Source organism: Taudactylus pleione, unplaced genomic scaffold (assembly GCF_031769625.1).
Source record: "Taudactylus pleione unplaced genomic scaffold, aTauple2 ptg000708l, whole genome shotgun sequence".
Taxonomy (NCBI): Eukaryota; Metazoa; Chordata; class Amphibia; order Anura; family Myobatrachidae; genus Taudactylus; species Taudactylus pleione.
In genome coordinates, this window is record NW_028285110.1 from 264,782 (window position 1) to 278,312 (window position 13,531).

Below are 13,531 nucleotides of genomic sequence, written 5' to 3' on the forward strand. Positions count from 1 at the left end.
CACACGTGAAGTCAGTTCAGACACTGCCAGCTTGAGTCAGGTCATTCCCCTCATCAGGCTTTTGCAGAAGCAGCTGGAGAAAGTGAAGGAGGAGCTAAGACGGAGCGATTCCGCTCGGCATGTGGGACTTGTGGATGAAGCCCTTCATTCGCTTTGCCAGGATTCCAGGGTGGTCAATCTGTTGAAATCAGACCACTACATTTTGGCCACCGTGCTCGATCCTAGGTTTAAAGCCTATGTGGTGTCTCTCTTTCCGGCCGACACAAGCCTGCAGAGGTGCAAAGACCTGCTGGTGAACACACTGTCAGCTGAAGCGGAACGTGACACGTCAACGGCTCCTTCTTCATTTTCTCCCGCAACTGGGGCTGCCAGGAAAAAACTTAGGTATCCTAAGCAACCCGCTGGCGGTGATGCAGGGCAGGCAGGACCAAGTTTGGACATCTGGTCCGGACTGAAGGACCTGGCAACAATTTCTGACATGTCTACTGTCACTGCATATGATACTGTCACCATTGACAGAATGGTGGAGGATTACATCGGTGACAGCATCCAAGTAGGCATGTCAGACAGTCCATACCTGTACTGGCAGGAAAAAGAGGCAATTTGGAGGCCCCTGTACAAACTGGCTCTATTTTACCTGAGTTGCCCCCCCTCCAGTGTGTACTCCGAAAGAGTGTTTAGTGCAGCCGGGAACCTTGTCAGCGAAAGGCGTAGGAGGTTGCTTCCACAGAATGTGGAGAAGATGATGTTCATCAAAATGAATTATCAGCTCTTCCAGGGAGACCAGCCTCCAGAAGGTACAGAGGGACCTGTGGTGGTGGATTCAAGTGGGGACGAGTTAATACTTTGTGAGGATGAGGATGTACACACTGAAGAGGGTGAGGAATCGGTGGATGAGGAGGATGAGGATGACATCTTGCCTCCGTAGAGCCAGTTTGTGCAGGGACACATTAATTGCCAGCTTGTTTTGTGGGGGCCCAAACGAACCAATCATTTCAGCCACAGTTGTGTGGCAGACCCTGGCGCTGAAATGATTGATTTGTTAAAGTGTGCATGTCCTGTTTATACAACATAAGGGTGGGTGGGAGGGCCCAAGGACAATTCCATCTTGCACCTCTTTTTTTCTTTGCATTATGTACAGTTTGGGGCCTAGTTTTTCTAACTGCCATCCTGCCTGCCACTGCAGTGTCACTCCTAGATGGGTCACGTGTTTGTGCCGCCCACTCGTGTCGCTTAGCATAGTCATCCAGCTACCTCGGTGCAACCTTTTGGACATAAAAACACTATTGTGAGGTGTGAGGTGTTCAGAATAGACTGGAAATGAGTGGAAATTAAGGTTATTGAGGTTAATAATAGCATAGGAGCAGAAAAACCTACAAATTCTGTGATTTTAGCTGTTTTTATGCTTTTTTTCAAAAAAATACAGATCCAAAACACAAAACCCAGAACCCAAAACACGGAAGGGTGGTTTTGGCAAAACCAATCCAGATCCAAAACACGAAGAAAGATCCAGATCCAAAACCAAAACACAAAACACGAAAAGTGGCCGGTGCACACCCCTAATATATATATATATATACAGCTGTGTGACCCCGGAGCGGCTATATTGTTTTCTCTCCATCAGTTGCTGTAAATGTAGTATTGGGTAACGTGTTACATTGTAACACAAGACTCGAAGTCTATATGAAATCTTTTTTAGTAAGTAAATGTATTTTTCAGGTATGATATGAAATATGAAAAGGTGTAAGAACGTACAAGTCTGGGAGCGTCTCTGTGTGTAAGAGATGGAGTAATCCAATGACGCCGGCTGTCAGGGCTTAGAGCTGGGAGTAGAGGATCCCCAGATAAACGCGCCATACTAAGCGATAGCGCCATTTACTGTATACGCTCCTCATAAATGTTAGTGATAGTGAGACCATTAGCCTTGTGTGCTGCACATTATAGGAGCCGTCCTGTGAATAGTCAGCAGCGCTCACGGGGGCCTGAGTTGGAGGCAGCCTCGTCCTTGTCTGCGTGTTTTGGCGGGTGCATGTCTGCGACTTTATCATTGTGCAGGGACTGTGACGCCCCCTCTGAGCGTCTGTAATACCGCTTGGTGCGTCTTTGAATGATTGATCGCACGCAAACGCTTCAGCGGCAGTCCCGCCATACGCCCATCACACGCCCATAAGACGGACCGCTCCTGCACGTGTGTATAACCACCGCCCGGGGACGCCCAGCACTCTTCCCTGACATCTCTGATAACGTCTGTCTCCATCGCAGCTGCGCAGTAACTAAATAATTACGGAAGCCCCTGATCATCGGCTTTACGCTTCACTCCGAATCAGTTATATAGCGTCACAGGGTATCATATAGATAATGAGGACCCTTCGCTACTTACTATGAGTGACAGCTCAGCCCCTCAGTATAATATCCCCCCTCCCTGTCAGTGTATTGGGGATTACTGAGGAGGGGACTGCTCAGCCCCTCGGTATAATATCCCCCCCTCCCTGTCAGTGTATTGGGGATTACTGAGGAGGGGACTGCTCAGCCCCTCGGTATAATATCCCCCCCTCCCTGTCAGTGTATTGGGGATTACTGAGGAGGGGACTGCTCAGCCCCTCGGTATAATACCCCCTCTCCCTGTCAGTGTATTGGGGATTACTGAGGAGGGGACTGCTCAGCCCCTCGGTATAATACCCCCCCTCCCTGTCAGTGTATTGGGGATTACTGAGGAGGGGACTGCTCAGCCCCTCGGTATAATACCCCCCTCCCTGTCAGTGTATTGGGGATTACTGAGGAGGGGACTGCTCAGCCCCTCGGTATATTATCCCCCCCTCCTTGTCAGTGTATTGGGGATTACTGAGGAGGGGACTGCTCAGCCCCTCGGTATAATATCCCCCCCTCCTTGTCAGTGTATTGGGGATTACTGAGGAGGGGACTGCTCAGCCCCTCGGTATAATATCCCCCCCTCCCTGTCAGTGTATTGGGGATTACTGAGGAGGGGACTGCTCAGCCCCTCGGTATAATACCCCCCCTCCCTGTCAGTGTATTGGGGATTACTGAGGAGGGGACTGCTCAGCCCCTCGGTATAATACCCCCCTCCCTGTCAGTGTATTGGGGATTACTGAGGAGGGGACTGCTCAGCCCCTCGGTATATTATCCCCCCCTCCTTGTCAGTGTATTGGGGATTACTGAGGAGGGGACTGCTCAGCCCCTCGGTATAATATCCCCCCCTCCTTGTCAGTGTATTGGGGATTACTGAGGAGGGGACTGCTCAGCCCCTCGGTATAATATCCCCCCCTCCCTGTCAGTGTATTGGGGATTACTGAGGAGGGGACTGCTCAGCCCCTCGGTATAATATCCCCCCCTCCCTGTCAGTGTATTGGGGATTACTGAGGAGGGGACTGCTCAGCCCCTCGGTATAATACCCCCCCTCCCTGTCAGTGTATTGGGGATTACTGAGGAGGGGACTGCTTAGCCCCTCGGTATAATACCCCCCTCCCTGTCAGTGTATTGTGGATTACTGAGGAGGGGACTGCTCAGCCCCTCGGTATATTATCCCCCCCCTCCTTGTCAGTGTATTGGGGATTACTGAGGAGGGGACTGCTCAGCCCCTCGGTATAATATCCCCCCCTCCCTGTCAGTGTATTGGGGATTACTGAGGAGGGGACTGCTCAGCCCCTCGGTATATTATCCCCCCCCTCCTTGTCAGTGTATTGGGGATTACTGAGGAGGGGACTGCTCAGCCCCTCGGTATAATATCCCTCCCTCCCTGTCAGTGTATTGGGGATTACTGAGGGGACTGAAGACTATTTACACATATAAATAAATAAAGTAAAGGAAATAAGTTTTATAACATGGAAGACAGCACCCTGAGCGCTTCCAGGCGTGCAGATAATTCATTCACTTACGTTTATTCGTCTTTATTCTCTCCGTCTGCAGTAATCCAGCAATGAGCATTGAAAGTTTATTTACTAGTGTCTTACGTGTTATATCGTGTATGATACAGTGCTCCCCGCGGTCATGCACACTGTACTGCGCACATTCTATAATACATCTTTATTCTCTCCGTCTTCTGTACTCCAGCAATGAGCATTGAAAGTTTATTTACTAGTGTCTTACGTGTTATATCGTGTATGATACAGTGCTCCCCGCGGTCATGCGCACTGTACTGCGCACATTCTATAATACTTCTTTATTCTCTCCGTCTTCTGTACTCCAGCAATGAGCATTGAAAGTTTATTTACTAGTGTCTTACGTGTTATATCGTGTATGATATAGTGCTCCCCACAGACATGCGCACTGTACTGCGCACACATTCTATAATACATCATTATTCTCTCTGTCTGCAGTACTCCAGCAATGAGCATTGAAAGTTTATTTACTAGTGTCTTACGTGTTATATCGTGTATGATATAGTGCTCCCCACAGACATGCGCACTGTACTGCGCACACATTCTATAATACATCATTATTCTCTCCGTCTGCAGTACTCCAGCAATGAGCATTGAAAGTTTATTTACTAGTGTCTTACGTGTTATATCGTGTATGATATAGGGCTCCCCACAGACATGCGCACTGTACTGCGCACACATTCTATAATACATCTTTATTCTCTCCGTCTGCAGTACTCCAGCAATGAGCATTGAAAGTTTATTTACTAGTGTCTTACGTGTTATATTGTGTATGATATAGGGCTCCCCACAGACATGCGCACTGTACTGCGCACACATTCTATAATACATCTTTATTCTCTCCGTCTGCAGTACTCCAGCAATGAGCATGGAAAGTTTATTTACTAGTGTCTTACGTGTTATATCGTGTATGATATAGTGTTCCCCCTAGACATGCGCACTGTACTGCGCACACATTCTATAATACATCATTATTCTCTCCGTCTTCTGTACTCCAGCAATGAGCATTGAAAGTTTATTTACTAGTGTCTTACGTGTTATATCGTGTATGATATAGGGCTTCCCCCAGACATGCGCACTGTACTGCGCACACATTCTATAATACATCTTTATTCTCTCCGTCTGCAGTACTCCAGCAATGAGCATTGAAAGTTTATTTACTAGTGTCTTACGTGTTATATCGTGTATGATACAGTGCTCCCCATGGTCATGCGCACTGTACTGCGCACACATTCTATAATACATCTTTATTCTCTCTGTCTGCAGTACTCCAGCAATGAGCATTGAAATTTTATTTACTAGTGTCTTATGTGTTATATCGTGTATGATATAGTTCTCCCCGTAGACATGCGCGCTGTACTGCGCACATTCTATAATACATCTTTATTCTCTCCGTCTGCAGTACTCCAGCAATGAGCATTGAAAGTTTATTTACTAGTGTCTTACGTGTTATATTGTGTATGATATAGGGCTCCCCGCGGTCATGCGCCCTGTACTGCGCACACATTCTATAATACATCTTTATTCTCTCCGTCTGCAGTACTCCAGCAATGAGCATGGAAAGTTTATTTACTAGTGTCTTACGTGTTATATCGTGTATGATATAGTTCTCCCCGCAGACATGTGCACTGTACTGCGCACATTCTATAATACATCTTTATTCTCTCCGTCTGCAGTACTCCAGCAATGAGCATCGAAAGTTTATTTACTAGTGTCTTACGTGTTATATCGTGTATGATATAGTTCTCCCCGCAGACATGTGCACTGTACTGCGCACATTCTATAATACATCTTTATTCTCTCCGTCTGCAGTACTCCAGCAATGAGCATCGAAAGTTTATTTACTAGTGTCTTACGTGTTATATCGTGTATGATATAGTTCTCCCCGCAGACATGTGCACTGTACTGCGCACATTCTATAATACATCTTTATTCTCTCCGTCTGCAGTACTCCAGCAATGAGCATTGAAAGTTTATTTACTAGTGTCTTACATGTTATATTGTGTATGATCAGTAGCGGTTCTAGGCCAGGGGCAAGCCGGGCCGTCGCCTGGAGCGCCATGGTGTCCGGCGGGCGCTAGAAACGCCCACCCTCCTTCCCGGCGCTAAAGTGTTTATGAAGCTTCAGGGGGAGGGAGCGGAGGAGGGAAGGGGCGGCCACAAAGGACGGCGCTGGGCGCAGCAAAGCCTAGCGCCGGCCCTGTGTATGATATAGAGCTCCCTGCTGACATGCGCACTGTACTGCGCACACATTCTATAATACATCTTTATTCTCTCCGTCTGCAGTACTCCAGCAATGAGCATTGAAAGTTTATTTACTAGTGTCTTACGTGTTATATTGTGTATGATATAGGGCTCCCCACAGACATGCGCACTGTACTGCGCACACATTTTATATTACATCTTTATTCTCTCCGTCTGCAGTACTCCAGCAATGAGCAGTAAAAGTTTATTTACTAGTGTCTTACGTGTTATATCGTGTATGATACAGTGCTCCCCGCGGTCATGCGCACTGTACTGCGCACACATTCTATAATACATCTTATATCTCTCTTCTGCAGCTGAGGATGGCGCCATGGACCAAGCGGAATACCTGCCGGAGTCTCTGTTCAGTTGGTGAAACGACTTCAACGGACATCGTCATAACCAGCCGCTGACACGCCAATTGCTTTATGTGAGATTTCATGGCGTCCCTACACGTCGGACGCAGCTCTGTGACATTATATTCTGCTAGAATGAGCCCTTACCGGACACTGCAATATTTTATCCCCTGCGTATTATTTGAGTGACGCTCAGCTAGTCCTGTCTATTTCATTTACAGATAATTAAAATCTACAGCATCAAAATTATAAAGACAACTTCAAATATGATGAATTTATTTTATATCCACAGACCTGAGAAAAATAAAGTTAATCTGACGTATTTTGGTTACATTTGGGTATCGGATTATTGATAACTGGAGTCACTCATTGGGGATTTTTTGCTGCACAGACGTGTAAAATGGCACAGTGGTTAGCACTGGAGTCATGAGTTTGATTCAGACTAGGGCCCTACCTGTGTGGAGTTTGTATGTTCTCCCCATGTCTGCATGGGTCAGGGAACTCCAACCTCCTCCCACAATCCAAAGAAATACTGGCCGGCTAAATAATGAATTACTAACTAGCCACCGTGTGCTTGTGTGGTGGGGAATGGTAATCTGTACTAAGGCAGGGACTGATGGGAAGGACAGATACTCTCTCTGTAATACGCTGCGTAATATAGAAGCGCTGTATAAAACAACTGTAAAAATATCATTGTAGGGGGGAAAAAACCTCCAAGCTCCCAATATTCAATGAGAAGCATCGGACGGTTATCACTTAGTGCCCTAGTACTGGTCCTGTTACCAGAGCTCCAGGGACTAGGTATATGCCAGACCTGGGGGCATCGGAAGCCCATGGGCTACTCTTGTGGGTCTCTGTAATTATGTGATAGCCTTATGTACAGACACAGCGCAGCCTACACACATCCCACTGTAACAGCCACAGACTCAGCAATGCTCGCAGTGGATACAGCTGAAAGCCGCGCAGACAGACTTGGTGGTAACGTCCCTAAACTGGGAGATAACATACGGCTAATTGTCATACTACTGTTATTCTCAGCACATTTTCAGAATAAGGTTTATTTTAGCTCTTATGCATCACATTTCCTCTCCTTTTCTGTATTTCATGTTTAAATATCTATCAGAATCGGACCCTGTTTAATTGAAGATGAGAAGTTGCTGACTGCAATCTACCATATTTCTTGGTAACTCTGTTCCCCACTTCCCTGGAACCATAGCGCTTCTGCTGACAAAGTGTTGCGTTCAGCGGGTTGACAGAATCGCGATGATGTCGCAGTGGACCACTTTCCTGTTGAGCGAGTGTAACCCTCAGTTTTGTGTTAGACGGTATAAAATGATGACTTGTAATAATTTAGACACACAGCGGAGTGAAAGCAATAAAGGTTTAACTATTTCTGCACCACAGATACATATTCAATGGGATAGTCGCACTACACCAGCCAATCTAGTCTAGGTCCCACAGGAGACAAAGCTGCATTACCTATTCCCTGCCACAGGGGGGAGTGAAGGGCATTGTATAACAGCATCCTGAGCCCCCCCTGCTGGTACACAGAGGTATTACAGTTACATGCTGTAAGATTTCAGTTTCTGTACTCTCCATGTTTTTTCTTGCTTCGAGATACCGGACCAAGAGCAAATGTGGACTTAATGTTCTGGCGATCCCTTTCTGCTTCTTCGTCCTCGTCGTACCTCTCATCGCCATCCTCCTCTTCATCTTCACTGTGATGAGGACTGGACGGTTGGGACACTGATGGGGAAGGCGGCACGGAGGACGGTCTAGGGTAGCGGAATCCTTCGGTCTACAGATAAGATGCAGAGATAAAGTGACATTTACCCCACAACATGGACATAGATCCGTTATTTCACAGTCTTATAAAGGGATCAGCGCAGAAGGAAGCGTACAATAAAGGCATGGGATTATTGTGACTGTAAGCCCCCACAGGCAGGACCCTCCTCCCTCGCCCTCTCCTTCTAGCGCTATCCATGGCACCAGTGCACTGCTGTTCCCGTTTCCCATCCCCAACCAGCGACTCTGATCCTGCGTGTCCAGTCAGCAGTGTAGGCCCTGGGCAAAGCCCCCAACCACCCTTCACGGGAATATACCCTCTGCCACTAAATACGATCTCCTCACCTAGACTTCCAGCTGCCAGGGAGGGATAAGGCAGCTGGTGTATCGGGACAGGAACATACCCTCTGCCACTGAATACAAGGTACCCAGGTGTGGAAATGCCAACAGGAGGATACACTGCTCATTGCATGCACTCACCTGGATTGGATTAAGGTGACACGGGCTGGATTACTCGCAGCTGTACTGAATAAAATGGCTGTTGGGCCGGGAAGTGTTTGTATCACTTGTGCTGTGTGTGTTCCCAGTGTATTGCATGGAGAATAAAGGCCTTTATGGGACATTTTATTATAACTTAATAAACATCCACTTGCTGTATCCTGTGACTTCCAGATTAGCGCAATCGCTTTTCCACTCTCTGGCTGTTCTTAGTGAGCGCAGTGAGCTCACCCTCCCTGTACTACCACCCATAGTCAGTGGCAGCGTGGCCAGACCACATACATGCCCATATATAAGGTCCCAGGTGCCTGTGTGACAGGGACCAAACCTCTGATGGCGCAGTAGGAGGAGTCAGTAACACTTATTAATGGACTGGAGTGGTCCCTAATCCCCTTGGTAGTTGACCCGTGCGGTGGTGCTGAATAGTGACCTTGGTGCCACACTAAGGCGGCCTGGTGCCAGTGACCTCTCCCCGACAGACATGACCATGAGTATCTCACCTTAGGGGGGGGCGCTTGGCTCCATCTCAAACTTGTCTGGAAACATCTTACACAGGGACAGGTGTCTGCTGTGTATGTAAAACTGCAAAAAACAACACAACATGAATCAAGAATTTCTCAAACATAACACAATACCCTAAAGCCTGGACGCACAAACGTAACACACTACCCTAAAGCCTGGACACACCCACATAACACACTACCCTAAAGCCTGGACACACCCACATAACACACTACCCTAAAGCCTGGACACACCCACATAACACACTACCCTGAAGCCTGGACACATAAACGTAACACAATACCCTGAAGCCTGGACACACAAACGTAACACACTACCCTAAAGACTGGACACACAAACGTAACACATTACCCTGATGGCTGGACACACAAATGTAACACACTACCCTGAAGCCTGGACACACAAACGTAACGCACTACCCTAAAGCCTGAACACACAAACATAACACACTACCCTAATGCTAGGACACACAAACATAACGCACTACCCTAAAGCCTGGACACGCCCACATAACAGACTACCCTAAAGCCTAGACGCACAAACGTAACACACTACCCTAAAGCCTGGACAAACCCACATAACACACTACCCTAAAGCCTGGACACACCCACATAACACACTACCCTAAAGCCTGGACACGCCCACATAACAGACTACCCTAAAGCCTGGACGCACAAACGTAACACACTACCCTAAAGCCTGGACAAACCCACATAACACACTACCCTAAAGCCTGGACACACCCACATAACACACTACCCTAAAGCCTGGACACGCCCACATAACAGACTACCCTAAAGCCTGGACGCACAAACGTAACACACTACCCTAAAGCCTGGACAAACCCACATAACACACTACCCTAAAGCCTGGACACACCCACATAACACACTACCCTAAAGCCTGGACAAACCCACATAACACACTACCCTAAAGCCTGGACACACCCACATAACACACTACCCTAAAGCCTGGACAAACCCACATAACACACTACCCTAAAGCCTGGACACACCCACATAACACACTACCCTGAAGCCTGGACACATAAACGTAACACACTACCCTGAAGCCTGGACACCCAAACGTAACACACTACCCTAAAGCCTGGACACACAAACGTAACACAGTACCCTAAAACCTGGACACACAAACGTAACGCACTACCCTAAAGCCTGGAAACACAAACGTAACGCACTACCCTAAAGCCTGGACACACCCACATAACAGACTACCCTAAAGCCTGGACGCACAAACGTAACACACTACCCTAAAGCCTGGACACACCCACATAACACACTACCCTAAAGCCTGGACACACCCACATAACACACTACCCTAAAGCCTGGACACACCCACATAACACACTACCCTGAAGCCTGGACACACAAACGTAACACACTACCCTAAAGACTGGACACACAAACGTAACACACTACCCTAAAGCCTGGACACACAAATGTAACACAGTACCCTAAAACCTGGACACACAAACGTAACGCACTACCCTAAAGCCTGGAAACACAAACGTAACGCACTACCCTAAAGCCTGGACACACCCACATAACAGACTACCCTAAAGCCTGGACGCACAAACGTAACACACTACCCTAAAGCCTGGACACACCCACATAACACACTACCCTAAAGCCTGGACACACCCACATAACACACTACCCTAAAGCCTGGACAAACCCACATAACACACTACCCTAAAGCCTGGACACACCCACATAACACACTACCCTGAAGCCTGGACACATAAACGTAACACACTACCCTGAAGCCTGGACACCCAAACGTAACACACTACCCTAAAGCCTGGACACACAAACGTAACACAGTACCCTAAAACCTGGACACACAAACGTAACGCACTACCCTAAAGCCTGGACACACAAACGTAACGCACTACCCTAAAGCCTGGAAACACAAACGTAACGCACTACCCTAAAGCCTGGACACACCCACATAACAGACTACCCTAAAGCCTGGACGCACAAACGTAACACACTACCCTAAAGCCTGGACACACCCACATAACACACTACCCTAAAGCCTGGACACACCCACATAACACACTACCCTAAAGCCTGGACACACCCACATAACACACTACCCTGAAGCCTGGACACATAAACGTAACACACTACCCTGAAGCCTGGACACACAAACGTAACACACTACCCTAAAGACTGGACACACAAACGTAACACATTACCCTGATGGCTGGACACACAAATGTAACACACTACCCTGAAGCCTGGACACACAAACATAACACACGACCCTAAAGCCTGGACACACAAACGTAACACACTACCCAGATGCCTGGACACAAAAACATAACACAATACCCTGATGCCTGGACACAAAAACATAACACACTACCCTGATGCCTGGATACACAAACGTAACACGCTACCCTGATGCCTGGACACACAAACGTAACACGCTACCCTGATGCCTGTACACGCAAACTTAACACGCTACCCAGAGGTCTGGACACACAAACGTAACACGCTACCCAGAGGTCTGGACACACAAACGTAACACACTACCCTGATGCCTGGATACACAAACGTAACACACTACGCTGATGCCTGGACACGCTACCCTGATGCCTGGACACGCTACCCTGATGCCTGGACACGCAAACGTAACACGCTACCCAGAGGTCTGGACACACAAACGTAACACACTACCCTGATGCCTGGATACACAAACGTAACACGCTACCCTGATGTCTGGACACACAAACGTAACACGCTACCCTGAGGCCTGGATACACAAATGTAACACGCTACCCAGAGGCCTGGATACACAAACGTAACACGCTACCCTGATGCCTGGACACACAAACGTAACACGCTGCCCAGAGGCCTGGATATACAAACGTAACACGGTACCCAGAGGCCTGGACACACAAACGTAACACACTACCCAGAGGCCTGGATACACAAACGTAACACACTACCCAGAGGCCTGCATACACAAACGTAACACACTACCCAGAGGCCTGGATACACAAACGTAACACACTACCCAGAGGCCTGGATACACAAACGTAACACTACCCAGAGGCCTGGATACACAAACGTAACACACTACCCTGATGCCTGGATACACAAACGTAACACGCTACCCTGATGCCTGGATACACAAACGTAACACGCTACCCTGATGCCTGGATACACAAACGTAACACACTACCCTGATGCCTGGATACACAAACGTAACACGCTACTCTGATGCCTGGACACACAAACGTAATACGCTACCCAGAGGCCTGGATACACAAACGTAACACACTACCCAGAGGCCTGGATACACAAACGTAACACACTACCCAGAGGCCTGGATACACAAACGTAACACACTACCCTGAGGCCTGGATACACAAACGTAACACACTACCCAGAGGCCTGGATACACAAACGTAACACACTACCCAGAGGCCTGGATACACAAATGTAACACACTACCCTGAGGCCTGGATACACAAACGAAACACACTACCCAGAGGCCTGGATACACAAATGTAACACTACCCAGAGGCCTGGATACACAAACGTAACACACTACCCTGAGGCCTGGATACACAAACGTAACACACTACCCAGAGGCCTGGATACACAAACGTAACACTACCCAGAGGCCTGGATACACAAATGTAACACGCTACCCAGAGGCCTGGATACACAAACGTAACACACTACCCAGAGGCCTGGATACACAAACGTAACACAATACCCAGAGGCCTGGATACACAAACGTAACACTACCCAGAGGCCTGGATACACAAATGTAACACGCTACCCAGAGGCCTGGATACACAAACGTAACACGCTACCCAGAGGCCTGGATACACAAACGTAACACACTACCCAGAGGCCTGGATACACAAACGTAACGCACTACCCTAAAGCCTGAACACACAAACATAACACACTACCCTAATGCCAGGACACACAAACGTAACGCACTACCCTAAAGCCTGGACACGCCCACATAACAGACTACCCTAAAGCCTGGACAAACCCACATAACACACTACCCTAAAGCCTGGACAAACCCACATAACACACTACCCTAAAGCCTGGACAAACCCACATAACACACTACCCTAAAGCCTGGACACACCCACATAACACACTACCCTAAAGCCTGGACACACCCACATAACACACTACCCTAAAGCCTGGACACACCCACATAACACACTACCCT

At 47.9% G+C, this 13,531-nt stretch overlaps 2 protein-coding genes across 3 annotated transcripts in view; one reads left to right on the plus strand and one right to left on the minus strand.

The window, feature by feature from the left end:
* LOC148477524 (spexin-like) overlaps positions 1-6,787 on the plus strand; it is a 236,814-nt gene extending 230,027 nt beyond the window's left edge. For both annotated transcript variants that reach the window (XM_088456631.1, XM_088456630.1), the window contains one exon: positions 6,458-6,787. In XM_088456631.1, the coding sequence (XP_088312757.1) occupies positions 6,458-6,516 (59 nt within the window). In that variant the 3' untranslated portion in view covers positions 6,517-6,787. The remainder of the gene's footprint in view (positions 1-6,457) is intronic.
* Positions 6,788-9,280: 2,493 nt separating this feature from the next.
* The window catches only part of LOC148477525 (glycogen [starch] synthase, liver-like), an 89,522-nt gene continuing 85,271 nt past the window's right edge, over positions 9,281-13,531 (minus strand). The window contains exon 3 of the mRNA XM_088456632.1: positions 9,281-9,361. Within this exon, the coding sequence (XP_088312758.1) occupies positions 9,281-9,361 (81 nt within the window). The remainder of the gene's footprint in view (positions 9,362-13,531) is intronic.